This window comes from Crocodylus siamensis, chromosome 8 (genome assembly GCF_052110815.1).
Source record: "Crocodylus siamensis isolate JL-2025a chromosome 8, ASM5211081v1, whole genome shotgun sequence".
Classification (NCBI taxonomy): Eukaryota; Metazoa; Chordata; order Crocodylia; family Crocodylidae; genus Crocodylus; species Crocodylus siamensis.
This window is the reverse complement of record NC_143402.1, coordinates 16,150,658-16,173,535: the sequence shown is the minus strand read 5'-3', so window position 1 is coordinate 16,173,535 and position 22,878 is coordinate 16,150,658. Positions and strand designations below refer to the sequence as shown.

The 22,878-nt window shown below is 45.1% G+C and overlaps 1 protein-coding gene across 3 annotated transcripts in view; it reads right to left on the bottom strand.

The window, feature by feature from the left end:
• PAK3 (p21 (RAC1) activated kinase 3) overlaps positions 1-22,878 on the bottom strand; it is a 210,777-nt gene that overhangs the window by 50,837 nt on the left and 137,062 nt on the right. For all 3 annotated transcript variants that reach the window (XM_090059184.1, XM_090059185.1, XM_090059183.1), the window contains exons 2-3: positions 11,171-11,367; positions 1,179-1,279 (exon numbers count right to left, since the gene is read on the bottom strand). In XM_090059184.1, coding sequence (XP_089915310.1) covers positions 1,179-1,279; positions 11,171-11,345 — 276 coding nt within the window. In that variant the 5' untranslated portion in view covers positions 11,346-11,367. The remainder of the gene's footprint in view (positions 1-1,178; positions 1,280-11,170; positions 11,368-22,878) is intronic.

Here is a 22,878-nt window from a genome sequence, read left to right as displayed (position 1 = left end):
ATTTTTTTTTAAAGACTAATGCTTGAGATCTAAACTGAGTTTCTTCTTGGGCTATACTTGAGAAATATTCCCACTCAAGTTAAGATCTCAGAATCTGGTCCAGAATATTAAAAAATACATATATATGTATATAGACTTTAAGTTTCATTTATTCTTTAAAATCCAATATAAATATTCTAAATATAAAAATATTTCCAAATTACTAAGAGCATTTCAATGTTAGTTCCTTTACATAGAGGTGTTGCCATCAACTAGCTTTTTTATTGCTAGCTGATTTTTATTTATGAAGGGTGCAGGAGGGTTTCAAATGGTTGAAATGTAATAAAGGGACAAAAGTAGCAACCTAAGCAAAAATCACAGCATTGCATTTGGCACCCAGATTCAGGAAGGTACCGGCCCCTTGGCCAGCAATCCACAAAATGATTTGTCCCATCCTGTGCATTTCATTTTTAGAGCTAATCAATAGCAATACTCTCCACTATTCAGTAAGTTGTAATCGCACAATCTTCCAATCAGCTCACAGATGACTGAAGATATGGAAAGTTACTTATTTTCCATCTAACTGCAATAATTATTATGGCAAAGCTGGGAAAAGTTGAAGCAAGTTTGCTATCATTTTACAAGGCCTACTGATTCTAACACCTCACTAGTGGCCGGACCCCAAACTTATTGACATCTCCCACTGACTTCAAGGAGTTTTATATCAGACTGTTTCCCATTACTTGCACACTGCATGCATTTTGTGATTAATATTAGAAGCAAAAGGTGCTGTTACTTTACTATCACATTCAAGCTAATAACTTGCCTGATTACCTGATTGTGTGCATGTGTCTGTGTGTATGTCTGTGCTTTTTCTTAGTGTCTTTCCAGAGACGGTGAATAATCTGTCCCTGAAGCACCCTACAAAACTTAACCAAGCATGCACCTGGTTTTTTTTCCTAGTTCTTATATTCCACAGGCACTCTGCCGGTAATATTTTGAGGAAAAAAGATGCGTCTGAATCAGAGGTAAACTACTCAAAATATTTAAATCCAACAAGTAGGAAGCTGGTTCTGTCCCTCCCCGATACCCACCCCCCATCCCCTTAGGCTGACTGCTGTTCTGATGTTCTGACTATAAAAGATTATTTCACTGTCAATCAGAAAACTGACCAAAGGTGCAATACAGAGGCTACTTACAGTGAATTCTCCAGTGACGGCATCAAACCCCACATGAATCGTATGTTCAAAGTCTGAAGGAAGAGAGATCTCAGGACGCTCTTTCTCTTTCTTCTTATTGGCTAGAGGCAAAATGTTAACATGCGCTTATTCTCTGCATAGTTTTTCATCAAAAATTTTTACAACCAAGTTTAGTCCAGGCAGTCATTTGTTTTAGAACTGGGATGCACATTCATTCCAAGGGAATTTCATCGGCAAAGCAGGCCCGGGTTCATTGAGTGCCTCTCTAAGGCTATGCTCCATTTAGGGTTGGCTCAGAAGTGGGGTCCTACCAAATGCACAGCAGAAATGGGCTGCACTGCTGCTCCTTTAATCTTTCAGGTTCCCCCATTAGCCGCCCACTGCTGATTGGTTGGAAGGGCCCCACTTCCTGCTCGCTCCCGACTGGCAGGGAGGTGAAGACTGCAGTTTTAAATAAGGAGCTCTTTTTGATCCCACCGCTGATTGGTGGAGGGCAGCCCCGCTGCTTGCGGCTGACCAGCAGGGAGGCAAAAACGGTGCCATGCTTAAAACCATGGTGTTTGCTTCCCTGCCAATCAGGAGCGAGCCGCTAGCAGGGCCCCTCAACCAATTAGCGGCAAAGGAGCATGCAGGGGAACCTGCAAGATTAAAGGAGCTGCAGCACAGCCCACTTCCACTGTGAATTCGGCAGGGCCCTACTCACAAGGTTTATATTTGATTTTCTTCATCTGATCCAGGTTCCAGCTATCAAAGGCCCGGCTATGTTAAACAAATGGCCTTCTTAGGCCATCTGCATATAGGTAAAGTTGTCAGATAACTGCAGTGTCATTTTCACCATCATTTCTCCTTTGTATCAAACTTTCATATTCACTTGCTAATTCCAGTTGACCAATTTCTTTTTTTAAACCTTCAAATCAGCCCCTAAAGCAGGGGTTGGCAACGTTTTTGGCCGGAGTGACAAAAACACTCACAATTTTGACTTATAAGATGCTGGTGTGCCATGGGCACACCATGGGGAAGCTGCGAGAGGTCTGATTGAGGCAGTACATCCCGGCTCCTTTCCTGCCGTCCACCCAGATGTTCACGCGCCAAGCAAAATGCCTTTGTGTACCACACTCTGGCACCTGTGCCAGGGGTTGCCTACCTCTGCCCTAAATATTTTGGCGTCTCCTGTGAAAAATCAATAAAGGTTTGAAGTGCCTCAGCATTCCCTCATAGATTTCATAGACATTAGGCATGGAAGGGACCTCGGAAGATCATCAGGTCCAGCCTCCCGCCCAAAGGGCAGGAAGTCAGCTGGGGTCATAGGATCCCAATTTGCTCTTGAAGGTGTTCAATGTAGGTGCTTGAGCCACCTCCGATGGCAGGCTATTCCAGACCTTGGGAGCTTGGACAGTAAAGAAATTCTTCCTTATGTCCAGCCTGAAACGGTCTTGCAGGAGTTTGTGACCATTTGACCTCGTCATCCCTTGAAGAGCCCTGGAGAACAAACGTTACCCCAGATACTGGTGGTCTCCCCTGATAAACTTATAGGTGGCCATCAGATCACCCATGAACCTGCGCTGTTACAGCTCTTCGAAAAGTATCAACTCTTATGGCTACCCATTTCGCAGAGCTTCTCTCCATTGAAGAACTGAGTGACCACCTCGCACATAAGTCCAGTTTTATTTACTGCACAGTGAACAAAAGTTTTTGCCTCTAGCTGGTGACCAAATTCAAGGATGTCAGGCGCACTTATTTTTCATATTTGTCAAATGTATTTGATACATTATGAATGACAACCTCAGCTCTCTGTAAAACTAGAAGCATCTCCATTGACATACTGAATTTTAAGTGCCATGGTGAAATCTTTGTGCCCATGCAATGAATTCTGTTAGGGTAGTCCTGGGCTGCTAGCTCACCCATTTCTGTTTGTCCTGGCGCATGCAATTTTTGCTTGCTTTGTGCTACTTTATTTTTTTTGGGGGGGGAGGGCAAATCACTGCAAAGGGCAGGCACCTCTGCCCGGTCAGCTTCAGGTAACCCTGAGTTGTAACCTGAGGGAGGGGGGAAACCTGCTCCCTCTGCCTACATGACTGGTATCACATACCTGGGTGGGGGGCTTAAGCTCCCTATTCTTCTAAGCACTGCCAACATGACTGGGAGGGAGCTAAACACTGCCAGTCTACCCAGCAACCAGTGATCCAATTCAAATTGGCTGGCTGGGAGCCAAAAGTTGCTGGCCTTCACTGAATCAGGTAAATGAGGTCATAAGGGCTATAAGTGCCCCCAGGAGGAGGAGCAGTAGCCACGATGAGAACGCAGAGAGAAGCTGGACCATGTGAAATTCTCTCTCTTGAAACTCATGATCAATTAACTGCTTGCCTCCAGAGGAAATCTCCACCTGCCTCTGGATGATACTCATAAGTAAGCTAGCTGAAATCTAACTAGATATACAGCTTGCAGTAATACAGATGTGTAATCAAAGGCCACCATGCCACTGTTTGCTCTAATGGATTTCTCTGATATTGTTCTACCCTGTACCCTACTTCAAACCTACTCCTTGTAACCAATAAAGTTCTCCTTTGTACCTAGCATGGGAGACTTTTTGGAAGAGGCTCTAGATTATGCCTTGGGGACCTCTTGGTTCAGCTGACTAAGGGAGACCACTATTTGTGCTTCAGACTGAAGGAAACACTCCAAGTTTCTGCAGCGGGTCAAGTCCCCTCAAGGATTGCTAGGCCTGTGTTTCCCAAAGGGCACGGGTCCACAATCATTCCAGACTTGGGGTGGTGGCAGCATTACCCCAGGCTTGCAGGTGGGCTCCAGGAACGAGGTCAACCAGATGCAAGGCACCCCTAGGGAGGCACTCGGAGCCTGGAAGGTGGTTGGGCGCAGTGAGGTGGGTGGCTCAACGCAAGAGCACCTGCTACTGGCCCACCACAGTCTGCACGTTCATTAAACACACAGTAGTTACTGAGCATTCAATTTAGTACTCGCTTAATGAGGTACTCACTAAGTGCGCAGTAACTAGAGTTACTTTGCAGTAGCACCAGCAAATGCCAAATAATACTGCACATATTTGCACAGTGTCATTAGGCACATTAAGTGTCTCATGCAGATGAGCCCGCTGGCTATTACAATGGGGCTCCGACTGGGATCTTGAAATGTTACTAATACAATAACAACATGAATAAATGTGCAACAGCCACAGCTTAGCAAGAGGCCAGAAAGTGATTGCTCATTCCCTCCATTTGTCCTTCACACTCTTTGGCTGCATGAGCATGATAGCCAAACTAACCAGAGAAAAACAATTACTGGGAAGGCTAGTTTGTGGAGTGACTTATTTCCACACATGGGTTCTATTGACACAGAGCACCATGGAGCTTAATGAATTGAGGGAGTTGTAAATAGCTTCTTTTTTGCACTTTCTTTGCATCCAAGGCAAGCCAGACTTCTAATTTAAACACTAAGTGGGTGACTTTTTACTCAGCCTTTCCTTAAGAGGCGATATGCCAAACAATGGCATTACCGCAGCCCTTCCTCTAACGGCTGAGCACATTCTGCACAGAGGCACGCTCTACAGTGATACAATATGCAAGGCAAACTGGGCCCCTCTCTGGTCATGGACAAACCAGGCAAACCAGTCTGACCTGTGCAAATGTTATCTCAGAGGGAGAACCCGCTATGTCCTTCTCACTGCCTCTTTACACTTTCATTTAGTTGGCAAAGAAGGGCGTTAATACGTGCTCCAGGAGTGTGTGTAGGGGGAGGTGCTTTAATTAGAGTAGCTCCAAGAACCACTCTAATGAAAGCACCTGGAGCATCCCATGTATAGTGTCCCTGCGCATAAAAATGGTACTGGGGGCTCTTTAACTACAGCTCATTTAAACAAGCTTTAGTTCAAGTGCCCCTGCCACCATTTTTAACTGAGGGGATGCTGATACACAAGATGCTGGAGTACGCTTGACTGTGGTGATTACCACACTCCAGCAGACTCAATTAACCGAGTCTGCTGTGATGCGCTATAATTACAGCACATTGGAGCAGCCTTGCTCCTCATGTATAGGCACCCAAAAAAAGCATGAATTTCCCCTCCGCCCCACAAGTTAACCCACTCTGCTCTTCATCCCAAGCATATATGGTATTTGAATTTTCTCATCTTATGTCCATAGTGCTCCATTTTTCCTCTCTAAATAATTATCTGCTGCATTTCTGTCCAAGATCCCAATCTCTACTCAATGTTAATTGATAAATTATTTTCATTTGGCACTTGGTAGAGACAGCAGCAATATATCAAATAGAAATACCATGGTCATTTTTTTCCTTTTATCTAGAAGGTGCTGGTACTTTAATTTTCAGGATAGATGTTGCCAGCAACAAGATGTCATATCTTTTCAGTATACATAACTTTTTACTGAGGATAACAAAATTGGCTTTTCCTATCTCGGCGCTGGCAAGTGATTGGAGTGAAAATTAGATTTAAAGGGTCATCAAGTTCAGCTTAAAGGAACAGTCAAATCTATAAGTGAAATAAGGTGTTTCATAATATGTTCCATTAAAAACGCAACTTGTCCTTTACAGGACACTCGGGCCTGGAGACAAGCGTTCTGGCTTACGGGGAGAGACTCGGCACGTGTGCCTAGCAGACCTCTGCTTAACAGACTGCATACATAATGCCTGTATTCAAAACACTGATAAAATGTAAATTAAATAAGGAATTAGATGTCTATATTTAATACTGCTGTCTAAACATTTTGACACTTCTGTCTATGCCCTGCAGCCAAATTACATCCATTCCATCTGAAGTGCTGAAATGCACTGCAAAAAGGACTGACTCGGAAGGGACAGCTGACCAGAGTTGCTGGTTTCAGATTAGTGATTCTTACTTGCCTATGTTATAAAAGTTCTCTGATAAATTGGACAAGCTAAGCCCAGCTGTCCAATCATGGGCACTGCAAAATCATCCACCACCTCTGCAAATAATTATTGCACATCAAAAAGATGACAACGAAATGGAGTGTGTTCTGTCTGGTCATTCCCAATCACATCATTATTATGCCAAAAAGGTCCTTGTTTAGCAGTGAGCTGTGACTCAGCTGAGTGGTAACTTTTTCATTTCTCTTGTGAAGAAGAGAATAACTTGACCTCTTTTCATTTGCTTATTTCATTTCTGTTCATTTTCTTCTATCTGCATTTCATTCTGTTCCTTTCTCCATCTCCTTCCTCTTCTCTGTCTTTTTACCACATCATCATGGTCTTCCATCCTTCACCTTTCTGTTACACCCTAGCATCTCCACTCTTTTCTTTCTCCTCCATATCCCCACCCGATCATTCTTCCTATTTTGTTATCCTGTACCCATATGAGAGAATTTAACAACCAGGGGCCAGATGTTGCTCTCACCTTAATCTAAATCAAGAATAGCTTCATTGAATGTAATACTGTTCCTACAACTCTGGATCTGCATTATCGTGGCTGAAAACGGCATGTAGCCCCATGTGGTTAAGTTCTTCTTGAAATACTTTTAGTTGCATTTCCTGTAACTCCCTTACTGGGCCACCACTTCCTGCCACAGGATAGTAATTTTTATGACTGAGCAGCTACTAGAGGTGATTCAGAGAGAATGGAAAAAGGCAGCTTGAACTGCCAAACTCAGTGTGGTTCCTCATACAGTTCTGCTTCCAATCCTCTTTAGAAAGGACTGCCCAGCTGGAGAGAAACGCTCAGGAGCTGAACAATCTGTACAGTGCTGTCACTCCTCATGCTCGACAGAAAGGGTGATCTATTGATTAAGTCTATAGCCTGGGACTCAAGACCTGGTTTCAGTTCCCTGTTCTGCCAGACTGCCAGTGTGGTGTTGGGCAAGTTAACTGGCTTTTCTGTGCTCCATCCCCCTGTAAAACGGGGCCGACAGGGCTAACTCATTGGAGTGTCATGAGAATCACTGCATTCATGAGCATGAGGACCTCAGATTCCATCATGACAGGGACCATCTACACCCCTAAGATAGTTTACAGTGGAAGCACTGAAGAGCTCCAGTCCTGGATACAGAACAAAGATGGTCTGTGCCCTAACGGGCTTGCAAATTAAATGGCAAGGTTCTTTGAGTAGATGCGGTATCTTCTATTAGACCAACTGAGTAGCTGGAAAAAAGTCTCAGACCAGCACAGACTTCCTGTGCCTGAAGAAGTGTGAGACTTCCTATGCCTGAAGAAGAGTCTCAGGCCAGGAGAGACTCCCTATGCCTGAAGAAGAGTGACTGCACCCAAAAGCTTGCTAAAAACTTGTTTCCAACTACTCATTTGGTCGAATAAAGGATATTACACCTACTCAAAGAACCTTGCCTGCCTATGTCCTTAGATCAACACAGCTACAACCAAAACCCCAGTTTACAAATTAAATGCAAGCTGAGAGGCAACAGGTGGGAGATAATCAAACAGGAGTCATCCAAGGAGACAAAGCAACAGTGCGCTGGTCAGCTTAGGCAACTCTCATACCACGCCAGCTGTCAAACCAACATGAAGCAAGCACTCTGACAGAGCTCTCTGAGCAACACTGCACATCCTTTGCGTGATGAAGGAACAAAGGACCAAAACATCCTAGTCTGTGTAAGCAGAAATGGCCTGAGATTATGCTTCCCTCCCATGCTTTTTACATGCTTTCAGTAGCTGACAACCACAATAAATCTGTGATGCAGCAGTCAGATGCACTGAGTCAGAATGGCCATTTTTAGTCATTTTGTCTTTTTTAAGTAGGACTCTTAAGTGGGTGCCATTGTGTGAGTCCAGGAAGCACGCATGAGCCCTCTGATCTCCTGACCTACCAATCAGCAGTAAAAAGATTTCACCTTAAGAGATTTGGCACACCCTTGTCAAAGCTGTATATTCTGCAACTCACTAGATCACCCAAGAAAAGTTAAATATAAATCCTAGTTTACTTAGTAGTGCTTTCAAGTCATGAAACTTGAATGTTTTCTGCAGTTACTTTGATTAGAAAAATCAAATTGTATTTGGTGGGTTTCCACCTAGAGCTATACATTTCTACATTTCTGTTTTCAGTACCACCTCAGCCACAGTATATTTTCTATCAGGAGACATCCAACACCACTTTGCCATCAGCCAGATGGGGAAGTGACACATGTCAGTCCAGGAACTGAATGAGCTTAGACAGGTTTTAATTTTGCTCGTTATGAAGAGTCAAGTTAAAACTTCCCCTCTGGACTTTTTGGGCTTTGCTAGGGCCAGCAGAGGAATACTCTGGGTTCACCCCACAGCCCGGGCTGGCTGAAAAGCCCTGACTAGCATACATGAAAAGCCCTGACTAGTATACATGGCCAGCTCCTACCATCATCCCCTTCATGGAGAGAAAGAGATGGGCACAGAAAGAAGCTGCAGGGTGAAAGGCAGCCTCTATCTAGGTGGAGGGAGGATGCTGCTCTTAAGTGGGCTTGCTTCTCTGTAGCAGGCTTCCCTCCCTCCCCTTCTCTTTTGCTCTCTGCTCTATTCCCCCCTCTTTACTCCCTCTCTTCTTCATTTCCCACGTTACAGTAGTGTAAGCATGATGTTGCAGCTGTGATGGTCCAGAAACTAGACAAGAGGCAAGGATGTCTTAGGGTGATATCTTTTATTGGACCAACCATGAAGTTGGGATGAAGATAGACAAGCTTTCGAATACAAGACCTGAGCAAGAATGCTTCAAAAACTTGTCTAACTTTATCCCAGCAACACAAGTGGTTTGGTCAGTAACAGGTATCACCCTATGAAATCCTTGCCTCTCATGTAATTTATTTCCAACATTTGTTTTTCCCTGCTCCTCTCCACCTCCCCTCCCTATGCCAGGCCTTTTGTTCTAGCTTCCAATAGACAGGGCCATTCTCACAGCTGCTGCAGCCTTTTCCTTCTCTCAACTCACTTCTCCTGCCCGACCCCAGTCCACTGCTCCATCCACTGCACACTGCACTGGCTAGCAAACCCATCAGCCATGTCACAGCCAGGAAACAAGCTCCAGCCACTGGCAGGGAAATGTCTGTGCGGCCTGCAACCCCCCCAGGGCAGTGGCGCTTCAGACCATCTGAGCCACAGGGATCAATCAGGTAAGGACTAAGTTTGCTGCTCCTATCAACCTCAGCCTAGTGATAACCCTGATATACATGTACCTCCGGCCAGCCCTCCCCAGCATCTGACCCTGCCTCTACCTGTACCACATACACCCCAAAGCCAATCCAGGTATAACCAGTCATCACTACTACACCTCTGACCCATACCCTAATACTAGTCATCCCTACTACAACCCTGATTCATGGTATATACACCCCCAGACACACCTATTGCACCCAGACCTCATAACACCTATACCTCCTCAATCACTCCCTTTCCAGGGACTCACCCTTATTTCATACTGACCCCCACAGCACAATCATGGCAGGGATGGGGTTATCTAGCTGGGGATGGTCCTGCCTTGAGCAGGGGGCAGGACTAGATGATCTCCTGAGGTTCTTTCCAACCCTAATTTTCTATGATTCTAACCATCCCAAACACCCCAACACCAACACTCCAGTTTCCCACTCCTCTTCAACCTCTAACACCCTCAAACAAACCCGTCCCTCCACAAGTCACTGTCATGCACTCAAAACCTGCTATTAACCACTAACCTCCCCTTCCCACTAATTCTCTCCTAACATACCTGTGGACGCTCCAACATCCCTGCTGCTCACACATCCCAACCCCCTGCAACCTTGAACACACACACCCAGTGCAGACATCCCTCATATGCTCATACACTCATTTATTCAGCCCCCGCACTGTCTCTGAAATCGACTGTCTAGTGCCACTTCCACAAGCCTTACCCTCTCTTTTTTTAGTCCAAGTTATCCTCCAATCAAGACCCCTGCCACCTCAGCCCTATGCAGAGACTGTGACAACTCTTCAGTCCCCTGAATGTCTTGGCTCAGGTCTGGCACATCCTCCACAATAAATAGTGCTTTCCCATCTGCTCCCCAAGTCCTGTATTAGCTCAAACACCTCCTCCCTTCCCTTCCAGTCTGCACACAGCCACTGAAATGCAGCTTTTAGAGACTTTTAAAACTTTATTAACATGGGAAATTAATAGCCCCTTTGAAGAGAGAAGAGAGAAGAGTGACTATGATTATGTTACAAGGCAAGAGCATTAACCATGATCATTTTCCCTTCCCTTTGTATGGTTCAGAATCTGACACAGAACGTTTACTGTGTCTTGACCATTTGCAGCACCTCAGGTGCTCCTAGTCATCCCATGGAAAAACTTAAAAAGGGGAAAGATGTAACATGGTTTGTCTTGGTTCAGATACAAGACTCACTTGAAGATTGCGCACCTGAAATTCAAATGATGCAACGCAGCCTCATAACTTAGGTCCTGCTGCACTGAATAATGTTCAAGAATTACCTCCCTTAACTTGTCAAGTACATTTAAAATACAAAATGACACTGCTCTCCTGCCAATGCATTTCAATGCATTTCTAAGATGCAACACCAAATCTTGACTTTAAAAAATCCCACACGCACCTCTGGCTTTCGTAGGAACATGAATTGAAAAAGATACCCCCTTCCCTTATCAATGAAGATTCAAAGAAATGCAAGAGCCTTCTCCCTATTCTTTCAACACAAAAACATTTTTAAAAAAATGGAATATGCACTGTTCCTTTACTTCTACAAATGCATTTTAAAAAAATACAACCAAATCCCCCGCTTGTACTGTACAACCCCCCTTGTACTTAACTGTAAGTGTAATTTAATACATTTCAAGATACAGCATGCATGTTATTGGCCAGTCAACTATACCATGGTAATTAATTAAACACCACCTCCTCCTCTTTCAAAATATGGCAGCAGAGTAATAGGAACATAAGGCTGTGGGGAGGTTTTTAATTACCATGTTCAGCCGTTGAAACAGAAAGAAAGCAGAGGAGGAAAGTAAACACAGCAACCAACAAACGACAGAAAGAGAGAGAGGCCTATTTGTACTGCTGATACTTTACTTTTATCCCCTCCTCCTGGGAAGATGGAGCGCAGCCTGGCCTTCTTGTTTTTCTCCTCTGGGGCCATGGGGAGTGGTTTGGAGCTGTGGTTCAGTGCTGAAGAATCACGATTGTTGCTGTTCATTCTCAACGGAGGGGCTGGAGGTTTCTCTTCAATATCCAGACTATCGGACATCTTCAGCAGCCCTCACAGCCTCCTGCAAATGGCACAACACAGAGCATCCTGGTGAAGAAGGGACACCAAGCCTGGAGTTATGGGAAAGGGAGAAGACGCTACAGGTGCTATGAGTAATAGAAGTTAGTTTCAGCTTTTTGAACTGGGTCCTCTTGGTACTAGATACCAACTCAAACTGCCTGTGCCAGGGCTGGCCAACCTGCAGCGTGGGTGCCACATGTGGCATAGGCAGGCCTCGTGTGTGGCCCATGGCAGACTGGGGAAAGACAGGCAGCACAAGGCAGAGAGCAAAAACTAGGGCATCAGATTAGGCAGGGAGCATGGGGAAGGAAGCAGAAAGCTGAGCAGCAGATCAGATAAGGGAAAGGAATCAGGGTGGTACTTGGGGATGGTGCCGGCTAATTTGTGGCACACCTGCCAAAAAGGTTGGCCCCCACTGTCTCATAGTAGACATGAGAACTGTAAAAACAGTGTTAAAGCATTTCCAGCCCAGGTACAGTTTTAAAAATTATATTTAGAAACTCATTTCTCTGTTGCTTGTTTACAAACCAGGCCAGGCCATATAAAGCAAAATTTAGTGATGTTTACCGAAATGTATAATGTTTAGATCATCAAGAAACTACTTGTCATGGGAAAGAGCAGACCACAAAGATTTCTATTTCTTTCCTGCTTCATGCTGGTTAAAAAGTTTGTCCCTGAGAGTTTATAGCTTCAGAAGGGGAGCATTTTCACTACGACAAATGATTTTGAAGCACTAATTTTTTTACCCATAAAAATAAGCAATAGACTTCCTTCATACTCAATACACAAAACAAAATGAGAAACAATAATCACACATTGAAAACCATTTGGATTTCCCTCCATCCTGTTATATTTCCATACCAGTACATTACAGCAGGGATGTTTAAGAGCTAATTGTAACATTCTGGTATTGCGTGGATGTTCACGATGGCATTGTAGACTGATCTGTCAAGCCATGGGCTGTGTGATCTTGGTACATGACTGGAGGCTGATCACTGGGCGTTCTTCTGCTTTCCCTGAACTGATACATTCATGAGAATTTAAAATACCTAGAAATAGTTGCACAAGAATTGCAAGTAGATATAAGGAAGGAAAGGCATGACAAATATTAAATCTCCCAACTTTTCTGGTATATTTGCAACAGAAATACAAAAGACAATAATATCAAACTAGTATGACAAACAAGAGGTGATTTGGTCAAATGAGCTCTGAATACATAACTCTCAGAAATAAAATCTTATTCAGGAAGGATCTTTCAAGTAACCATGTCCACATTCCACTTTTTTCTTAAAGGGTCTCTACAGTTTAACAATTTGCCTCGCAAAACCTCTGATTTCTATTTGGGAAGGGCTTATGTGAACCACTGGCAAACGTGTGTTACAAGGCTCCTTTTGTGCTGATGATGTATGTTGTTACAGCTGCCAGCCAGGGAGCCTATGCTCTCAAGCTTAAGATATAGCAGCATATGCTATTAGCTCTGGAGGTCCCAAGGTCAATCCCACTGAGTGATCCAAAGATGGCAGCCCTTCTGCTTACAAGATCAAGTCCGGAGGCACTATGTTATGAATGTAAACACTTGCCTAGGCACAAGTTTAGGGCCAGGAAAAGCTACTCGTTTGTGTGGTTGCAGGACTGGTCAGAGACCCTAACAGAGATTGTATTCATAGTGACATAAATAAAGTTTTGTCAAGATCTTTTCACTAGCACGACCAATTTTTAAGGGTTACTAAAACTAAAAATTTGCATTGGCTTCAGTGAGAGTTACATGCATGCAAAAACTAAAAGATCTGTCCAGAAGTGAGAGAAATTCACTATAGTCTAAATTGGTTATAAAAACACATATGGTTTTAGTCTCTGTCATTTTTGTTTCAATAGCACCGCACACAAAATGGTGTTTTTCTCTCTCGTATTACTGTATTTACTAACTGAATTTAGCCTGTATGAGATCACAGATTAACAAGCACTGAAATTCAAACCCTCTGCCCATAGCCAGTACCTATATATGAGGTGTATATACAGTACATCCTAATGCATGATAACCTTGAAGTGGGGATGCGACGGGCTTTTACAAGAAGTGAAGCTTTAAATCTCACTCAGTAGGTACTGAATGGAGATCCTCAACTCGTACCTGCCAGATAACAATCTAGCAGTCACCGGTGACCTAGGTGGGACTTATATCATTGACCTAAGAGACAGAAAGAAGCACCCCATCAGGATCCTATTTTTATGAACTTCTGTTGCTCTAGGGGGAAAAAGAGCAAGTGACAACAATTATCAATTAAAGCAAGGGTAGGCAAAATGCAGCCAGCCGGGCCATTCTATCCAGCCCGCGGAGCCCCTAAAACATTTAGAAAATGAACACTAATCTGCCCTGGGCTGCCTGTCCTGCGGCCCTCGATGGCTTGCCGACACTCGGTAAGTGGCCCTCTGCCCAAAATAATTGTCCACCCCTGAATTAAAGAAATGTGAATGTGGGGACTTAGTGCACAGGTGTCTCCCATACAGTGGTGCCAGGTCTATTGGCTCACTGAACTGCATTCTAAAGCATTTCTAAGAAAGCTTTGATGCTGGACCCGTGGAAATGATTACAGTTGTTCAGGTCAATGACCCTCTAAAGCCCTTGACACAATAATGGCCTTGAATCAATGGCCAGGAGTACACAGTGCTTGGAAGAGTCTGCAATTCTGTCCTTATACCATTCTGTGGTCAGTGTACATACATTTACATGCCATTTTCAACCCAGTTCTCGTCTTTGAAGCATACAAACAGCCTCTAGTAAACAAAAACTCCAAAGAGAACAAACCACAGGTGGGACTAGATGTCTCAGGACAGAGGTAAAAGGATGGAAGGCACATTCCTTGTATGAGCACACACATATTAACATGGAGAGCATCCTGCTGTGCTGTCTGTAAAGTTTTAGGTTTCTGCTCCAGGCTCCTGACTTAAGATTATTTTCATATTTGTTTGTTTGTTTCTTGATGTGTTACCATAATAATAAATATTATTCTTATGTGCTTGCATGGTCTGTGTGCTTGGTTATGCATCAGAACCCCATTGTGTTAGACACTGTACAAAACACAGAGGAAAAAAACAGTTGCTACCCCACAGATCTATTCCAGTCCAAGTGGAAATTTGGGCATGTGCTCACCAATTACCTAATCCTCCCTGGGAGTTCTTCCCTGACAGTCATCCTTTATGTGACACTGATATAACAAAGACCCCCTTACACTCCTATTTACACCCTTTCCACATCTTTTTTTTTTTTTTTTTTTAACCCTAGCAGGGTAAGAACCTAACTATAATGAAAATTAGGCCCTGACATGTCAGCTGTCAGATCTCATCTACAGTAGGAAGCTGTACAGCTCTAACTATGCAGTAGCTGAAGTTGAGGCGTATACAAGTATAAGCCAGGTCTCTACAACAAGGTTTCGTAAACATAGCTGTATTGGCTGGAAGGGAGGAGGAAAAATGGAACATATGAACGTACACCTGCCCCTCCCCACCTCTCACCCCCTCCCTCGGTCCAGGCCAGCCAAACCCTTGCAGAAGCCACACTTCTACCAACACGACAGTTAGTCTATGTCATTTAGGGCAGTGGAATAGCTCCATACCAATAGAAAACCTTTTCTACTGTCACATAGTACTTCTCCAGCAGGGGGCTCTGCCAGTCTAAAGTATTCCAACATGGCTACAGGAGCAAAGTCTGTTCTAGTGTAGACAAGCCCATAATTAAAGTGGTACAGTTTCCCTACTGTGGACAAAGTTACACAATGTAAAGGTGATATACCCCAACACAGCTTTGCCCAACCAGGTAAACTGAATAGCTATTCCAATATAACTGTGAAACTCTTTGTACCCTTATAATTAGACCAGAAAAAAGCCACGCTTCCAACCGACACACTTATTCTAGTATAACTATCAGGTGTAGATCTGACCTGATTTAACTGACTCAGAGTGTTTGCTTTTGTGGGTTGATGTCCAATATTTTACAATTAATGGGGTTTTGCTTTCTGTGTTTTCATGTAATTAAGTGTTGGAGTTTTCCAAACTATGGCAGCAAAAAAAAAATGATGATGAAGCACAGTTTATGCAAATAGTGACACTGGGTGCATCTACACATTCATTAATGAGTTTTAGGTAACGCACATTAAATTTAGTACTTTTGGGCATTTTTACACATGTAAGCACACAGTGCCAGGCGCTTAGAAAAGCACCCAGCACTGCATAACTTACAGCTGTAGAAGTGGCAAAATGCATCTCAGCATGCAGAAAATGGTGGCGGTCTGCTTTTGAACTAAAACACAGAGAAGGTGTTTTAGTTCAAAAGTGCACCGTTGCCATTTTCTCCATGCTGACATGCATTTCACCACTTATACAACTGCAAGCAATGCAGCACCATGCACGTCAGCTTGCATGTGGAGCAGACTCAATTAATCACATCTGCTCCGGCATGCTGGATCTTCAGTGCATCTAAGCACAAAAATGTATCCATATAAATGACCTCCATTGTGAGGTACTAGAAAAATGTATATTAGGCTGGCTTAATGCATGTGAACTAAAGCGAACGCTTTTCAAGGGACACTTAGTGCACATTAGCCCATTTTAAAACCTACAGGTAGTCCTCGGACGTATGACACAATTGGTGCCTGAAAACAGCGTGTTAAGACAAAACGTTGTAACTTGGAACCAATTTTCTCATAAGAAACAATGTTATAAATGGGGGATTGGTTCCTGAACCAAGGCCCAATACCCTGTTTTTACTAAAAATACCCCAGAATTTTGTACTCGATCAATTATAGATGAGTAGTATAGCTACATTAATGTATTTATATTGTAAATAGCAATCATATTGGTTTGGAAGGACTTCTTTGAGGTGACTTTGCTGGATTTTTTGAAAGGCTCTGGGTTGGACTTCTTGAAGGGTTCCTGGCTGGAGTCTTCTCAGGTGTCTTGGCTGCAGGTTCTTCTGGAGTCTTGTCTGCTTTCTTAAAGAAAATGTCCAAGGAAGTTTGGACAGATGTTCTCCAGGGAGATGGGTGACATAGCAAACTTGTTCACTGGGGTGATGTGGCATTGGATCAAGCGTTGTAAAGTTGAAACTGATGTCACAAAGTTGAAACAGGGTGTCAATTTATAAACGTAAGTGCAAGATGATGTAACTCGAAATGTTGTAAGTTGAGGACTGCCTGTATTAAGTAAAAAGCACTTTTTTAAAGATGCCTTAATGTGCATTAAAATAGGCTGATGCACATTGAAGCGCATGTGTAGATGGGCCCACTCTTCACATAACATTCCTATTATGGATAAGATTCTCCTCCCTTTACTCTTAACAAGTAGACATCTACTCGGTTAGCCCCACTGACTGCAGTTTAAGTACCTGCAGAGTAAAGTACTTCTCGGTGTAAGGGCAGCAGGATCTAGCCATAAGTCATCTCCAGCCGTTTTTTTCCATATGTGTACTAACAGCAAATGTCAGTGGGTAGTTGCATAAGAGTACCTCACTTTGAAGCACACATACAGACCTTTATCAACACCATTTGTGCCCTACAAGCCTGCTCCCTACTGATACAGCTGTGTTTCACAGCTGTGGGATACTTTGCAGTGCAAGCCACATGTGTACTATAAAAAGTTCAACCAGTCACACAGAAGAGACATGTACCTGCCTCACAGGATGTTAACTATTTCTTCCAAACAATGAGCTAAATGGCAGCAGTGACCTCAGAGGCACTCACTTGAATACACCCTATGAATCCCTTTCAGGGTGCCAAAGACAGCCTCCCAGATCATTAACACCAGGAGCTCTCAAAGCCATCAGAAGCATTTTCAGTTTGTTACCAAAAATAAACAAGGGCATTCTGGGAAGTCTCTTGTACAGTATGAAGTTTCAGCTGCCCTATCTAGTGGGATGACTGTGTCTGTTACTGTATCTGTTTGTAAACAATGCCGGCTTGCTGAAATAGGTCCTCCCATGGGATTTCTTTCCACAAAGAATACTATTAATGGTTTCTGGCCCAATTTGCCTATGATGTCATTATTTCCAAGATATTGAAAGGAACACTATATTTTGTCCACGGCTGCTTCAGGCTCAGTTTCAACAATTATACAAAGCCTTATTATTCACTTCCGAATAAAAAAAAAAAATTAAAGGGGGGGGGGAATAGCCTAAAAGGTTTAACAGTTAATACTGACTTTCTAAAACCAGTTTAGAGAAAAGAAACAAGATAATGTAAACCAGGAGGCAAGGCATACTGGGAGAATTTGTTTTTTCTGCTCAAGGTCTAGGTGCCGTCTTTTTTTTTTTTGTTTAAAATGTCAAACCTACCAGTGTTTCACTGCACTAAGGCAAAAGAAAACCCACTTACCTGAGCAGATTCTAACTTCAGAGTTTGTGCTGTCTTGTCCCATTTTATCTTGGGATATATTTGCAAAGAACCTAGGGCCATAAGACCCATTAAGTGTAGAAATGCTTTGGATTTACAGTGCTGAGAAGTGTTAACAGTGTGATAAACCACGTTATACTGCATCCTGGGACAATTGTTTCCTGTGACACTAATGAGTCAGCATACTGCAATTTGCAATGAGACAGCACCGTGTCCACACTTTAAAGAAGCGCTTATTATTAAGCTCTCCCGCTTATTGGCAGCACTTCGACCATTCCCAGTCAGATGCTGTTAGAGTTGTTAATAAGTCTCCTTTTGTTCAGAGGCATTGACAAGATCAGAAGGTCAAAACTAATTATCTTTATTTGCTTGTATGTTTGCAGATGTCTTAAATTTTTGCACGTGGAGTTTACTTTTCAAATCGAAGCTTGAAGTGCTCTTTTCAGCAGTGCTCAGACAACAAACCAGGGAGTGCGTAGCTCCCATGGGGGAGCCCTGTCATCACATGCACATCCCCCTTCCTTCTTGTCTCCTTGTGACAAGGGATGCAACATTCACAAATTTGCTGGAACGGGACAGGCAGCACCACCACTGTTTCCACTATAGTCTCAAACTTGTGACCTCCAGGCAGTCAGCTGTGCACCTCAGTGCACTCCAGGCCCCCACAGCCCCTCATTATAACTGGAGCCCCATATTTTCCATGCATCACTGGACAACGTTAGTGCCCCTAAACCCAGGGGTATGGTCAGTTTATTCTGTCTCCATAAAATATCCTTGGCTCCTTTTCCCCTCCACGTCCCAATCACATACATACATCTATGGCTTGCAGCTGAAGACTCAAGACCTAAGATTTGATGATGCTTATTTTGTAAAAGGTTGTTTCTATGAAGAGTGTTTTTTACTGGCTTATTTGGGTACTTTGGCTGCATGGTCTATCACTGTCCTGTTGTTAACCCGCTCCCAACCTCCTCGCAAGCTAGGAAAGGTGAGCAATGTGTAGCCAACTTGAGCAGCAACTCAGATGCTGGCTGCTGAGTTATTCCCAAGGCATCATTACTTGCCAGTCCTACATCAGTGGTCCCTTGCAGTGCTTGATTGCAAGACGGACCCCAGTTCCGGCTTCCCAACCCCACAGTGCTTCACTCCATGGGACGCCAAAAGGAGCATGCTCTGTGCTCCTCCCTTGTGGGAAATATGAAGGGTGAAAGGCAGGGGAAGGCAGTCCCAGAATGATAGAAAGACAGGAAACAACACACCAACACCTTGCTACAGCAAGAGCAGAAACCCAAGGTGGAAATAGCATGTTCAATGGCCAAAGGACTGCAGAATCCACAGGGCCCTGACTGAGGTCAAAGGCGCAGATCAAACTTCTCAAAACTATTATTCCAGGCTCATGGTGAACTCATGATGAATTAGCTTTCAATCCAGTCGTAAACTTGAGCTTCTCCCTGAAATCAAAGGGGCTACCGATTTAATTCTTGGGAAAAAAATAAAATAAAATGCATGCATTGTGGAGCACCAGTCTGAAGCAAGAAGTAAATCCCTTAACAAGGAAACAGAGGTGGGAAATCCACTGGTCCCAAGAATAAAACACACCTACAGCACATGTATGAATAAGCAGTTATTCTTGAGAAGCCCCTACAGTAAAACAGTAATATAGACTGACTTGAGAATCAGTAAGGGCCTTGTTACACAGTAATTTTGGGCAGCTCCTGGAGCACTTAACCCCTGGGCTGTCCACACATTGACACCTGAAACTAGTAGTTACACCACCCCAGGTCAGGATTATCTCTGATCCATGTTACCCAGCTCCTGTTACACTAAGGTGTGGCCACCCTAGGCTACACCTTAGTGTAAACACTCCCCCCACCTCCACTGGTCCCAGTCAGGCCTTCTTGCCCACCTCCCACCCCCATCTCTAGCACCCCAGATCCCTGCTCACTGCTCCCCTGCCCCTGTTCCCCCACCACTTGTGGCTGTCTGCACTGTTGGTCCCACGGGAGCAGGCAGGAAAGGGTTAAGTTGACGGCCCAGCCACTACCCCTACTGCTGCTCTCTGGCCCAGAAAAGCAGCAGCCTGGCAGCAGGGCACTGCAGGTTAACCCTCCCTTGCCCGCTGCCCTGGGACAGACAGCAAGGGCAGCCACAAGTAAGTAATGCCACAGGGGCTGGGGAAGGCAGGGAGGAGGAACCAGGGAGCTGCGAGAGTAGGGGGAAACCTGGAATGGGAGAGGTTGGGGGGATTCTTACCTTTCAGTCCCCCAGGCCCTTGCTGGGCTGAAGCAACTGCTCCAAATTTGTGCTGGAACTGACACCCATCAGCATACGTGCGGTTCACAGTGTAATGCGTCAGAAGGCCCTAAGTCTTCCCCATGTCAGTCATGCAAGACCGGCCAGCGTTAGCAACCCAATAGGACCAGACTGCTAACTGGTGGGCAGCCACAGCGCCCTGGCAGGGATGCGCAGCCACAGGGCCCTGGCAGGGAGTGGGATGGGGCCGGGAGTGGCTCGACCAGGGGGACAGGCTGACTGCCCACTGCTGCATGGTCCTGGGGGATGCCAGATTTGTGAATGGGGCAGGGGCAGGGGCAGGGCAGGCTGCCCACTGTGGGCTCGGGTGGGGGCTGCATACCCAGATCCCTGGCCCCATAGCCCTGGCGGCTGGGCCCCCTCTGGCAGGGCCGGGGGAGCAGGAGTTGTGGGTAGGAGGCGAGGGGTACCAGCAGAGCCAGGGGGCTGTGGGGGTCCTTTCTTTTTAATCATGGATTTGAGGGGGTTTATTAGAGAATTTGCTGGTTTTTTTAATCAGGGAAAACCAGGATCCCTGTTCATGACCCTGACTTAGGAAGCCTTTACAGCAACAGACCATCATGCCAAATAAAGAAACATGCTTTAACTATATTATCTGGGGCTTCTCTCCAGCCTCTTAACCCATAAGCCTTGGCACCTCAGCTAAGTCAATGGCCCTTCGTTGCTATTTCACTGTACTCACGCTGAAGACTACAGAGTACCACTTAAATCCACCTAAGGAGTCACATTATTCATTGGTTTTAGAAGTGCTGCAGCCCAATACAAAGGCAAGCCCTGGACTCAGGAACAATATATAACATAGAAACTCAGTTTATGGCACTTCTGTTCTTCCAGGAGCTGTCAAATGAAGACAAGGGTGTGGTCTATAAAAGCTAGGCTACCAAGGCTACTTACCAACCAAATCATTTGTTTTAAAGGTGAGGGCATATCTGTAAAAGCAAAGGATGGTGTGATTGCAGCTTTTAAGGTAACAATAGCAGGAAAGATGACGAAGCTCAAGCCTCAACCTGGGCTAGCAACAGGATTACGTACCCAAAGCACCTAAAGAGTTTGTCTTATAGCTGCTGCTCAGGCAGCCATATTTCCACTGCTGCTATTTCCAGAGAAGCTACACCTCACATAAAGTTATACTTACCATGCGGCAATTGCATCTTCACCGTGCTGCATGGGCATATCCATAAAGGTATCAGCTAGCCCCCAATACAGTAACTCAGGATTATGTGCTATGGTTTCTTGGTTAAGACAGTCAGTGCTGAAAGGATATTTAATTATACATATTTACTAGGGTTGTGCAAAGCTTCAATTCAGAGGAGATTCTGCCCGATTCAGTGGCCAAATCGTCAAATCTGAATCGGGAGACTCATTAAAAGACCTGAATAGAATCCAAAGCCTCCAAATCGATTCGGAAAAGATTTGGTGCTGATTCGGATCGGCCCGGAGGAGGCAGGCACAGGCGGGTGGCTGCAAGTTCTCCCTTGGCTCTTCCGGTTGTGCCTGCCTTTCTCCGGGTGGGAGAGCTGTGGGAGAAGCCCCCGTGGCTGCTCTGCCTGGCCCCATCCCCCACCCAACCCCAGCCTCCCAAGCCTGGCACCTGCGTGGCAGCTGTTGCATCGCATGGATGCAGTGCAGCTCAGCAGGGCACCGCGCACCGTCTGGGAGTTCGGGCTGCCTGGGCTGAGCAGTGCCAGACTCTGGCTGACACGTGGAGCCACCCCAGCTCCCAGACAGCACGCAGCGCCCTGCGAAGTTGCACTGCACCCGTGCCATAGAGCAGCTGCCATGCAGGTGCAAAGCGATGGGGGGCGATCCATGCTGCCCCCACTGCCCTGGGTGGGGGGCTCTGCCATGAGCTCCCGGGGGCCCTGATCCCCACCGCTGCGGCCGATGAACACAGGGCTTTTTTTTTTTTAAGTGCCACAAGGCTGGGGCTGGGCAAGGCAGCCATGGGGGCTTCTCCTGCAGCTTCCTCCACACGGGAGAGGCAGGCACAGCCAGAGGAGCCTCAGGAGAGCCTGCAGTCATCCAGGTGTGCCTCCCTCTCCCCGGCTGATCCAAATCTCCAAATCAGCACCGAATCTCTGATTCTGATTTGGCCGAATCGAATGGGGACAGTGATTCGAATCACGAAATTGAATCACTGTCCTCCAGATAGGCCGAATTTGAATCCAAATCCAATACTTCCCTATTCACAAAGGCCTAATATTTACAAAATGTACAGGCCGGGTCAAGCCATGGACAGTTTTGACACAGTCTGGATTCACCAGTCTTGTCCCAATCAACCCTTCACTGTGCTTCTCTGCACTGGCTGCAGAGGGACTTCAAAGGAAATGCCGGGGCACTGGCTGAGATATTCCCTGGGATCAGTGACTATAGTTTCTCCATTTCTCACCTTATCTTCCTGCAATCTCTTTCCTCCTCTGCACTTCTCTCCTTTGTTCTCTTCCTCTCCCATTTATTTAGATCCTTTCATCCTCTTCTGTTTCTGCTGTCTCTTTTTCCTTTGCCCTTTTCTTTTCTCTTTCTTTCTTGTATCTGTATTTGGGATTTTTGTACTTCTGTCCTGAGTCTCTACAAAGGCCAACAGCTCTAACGCTTTTTCACATAGGGCACATCTACACATCGCCATGCTTTAATACCTCCCTTTGGAAGTAGTAAAGCATGGCGCAGTCACTTCCTGTACTGCACCATGTGAGCTGTACAGGGTTAGATTTCACTGCTACATTGCTGTAGCAGTGCACTATACCAGGGGAACGCACCGCTACAGCGACATAGTGGCTGATCATGTGTAGACCCACGTGATCACTATGTCGCCATAGTGCGTT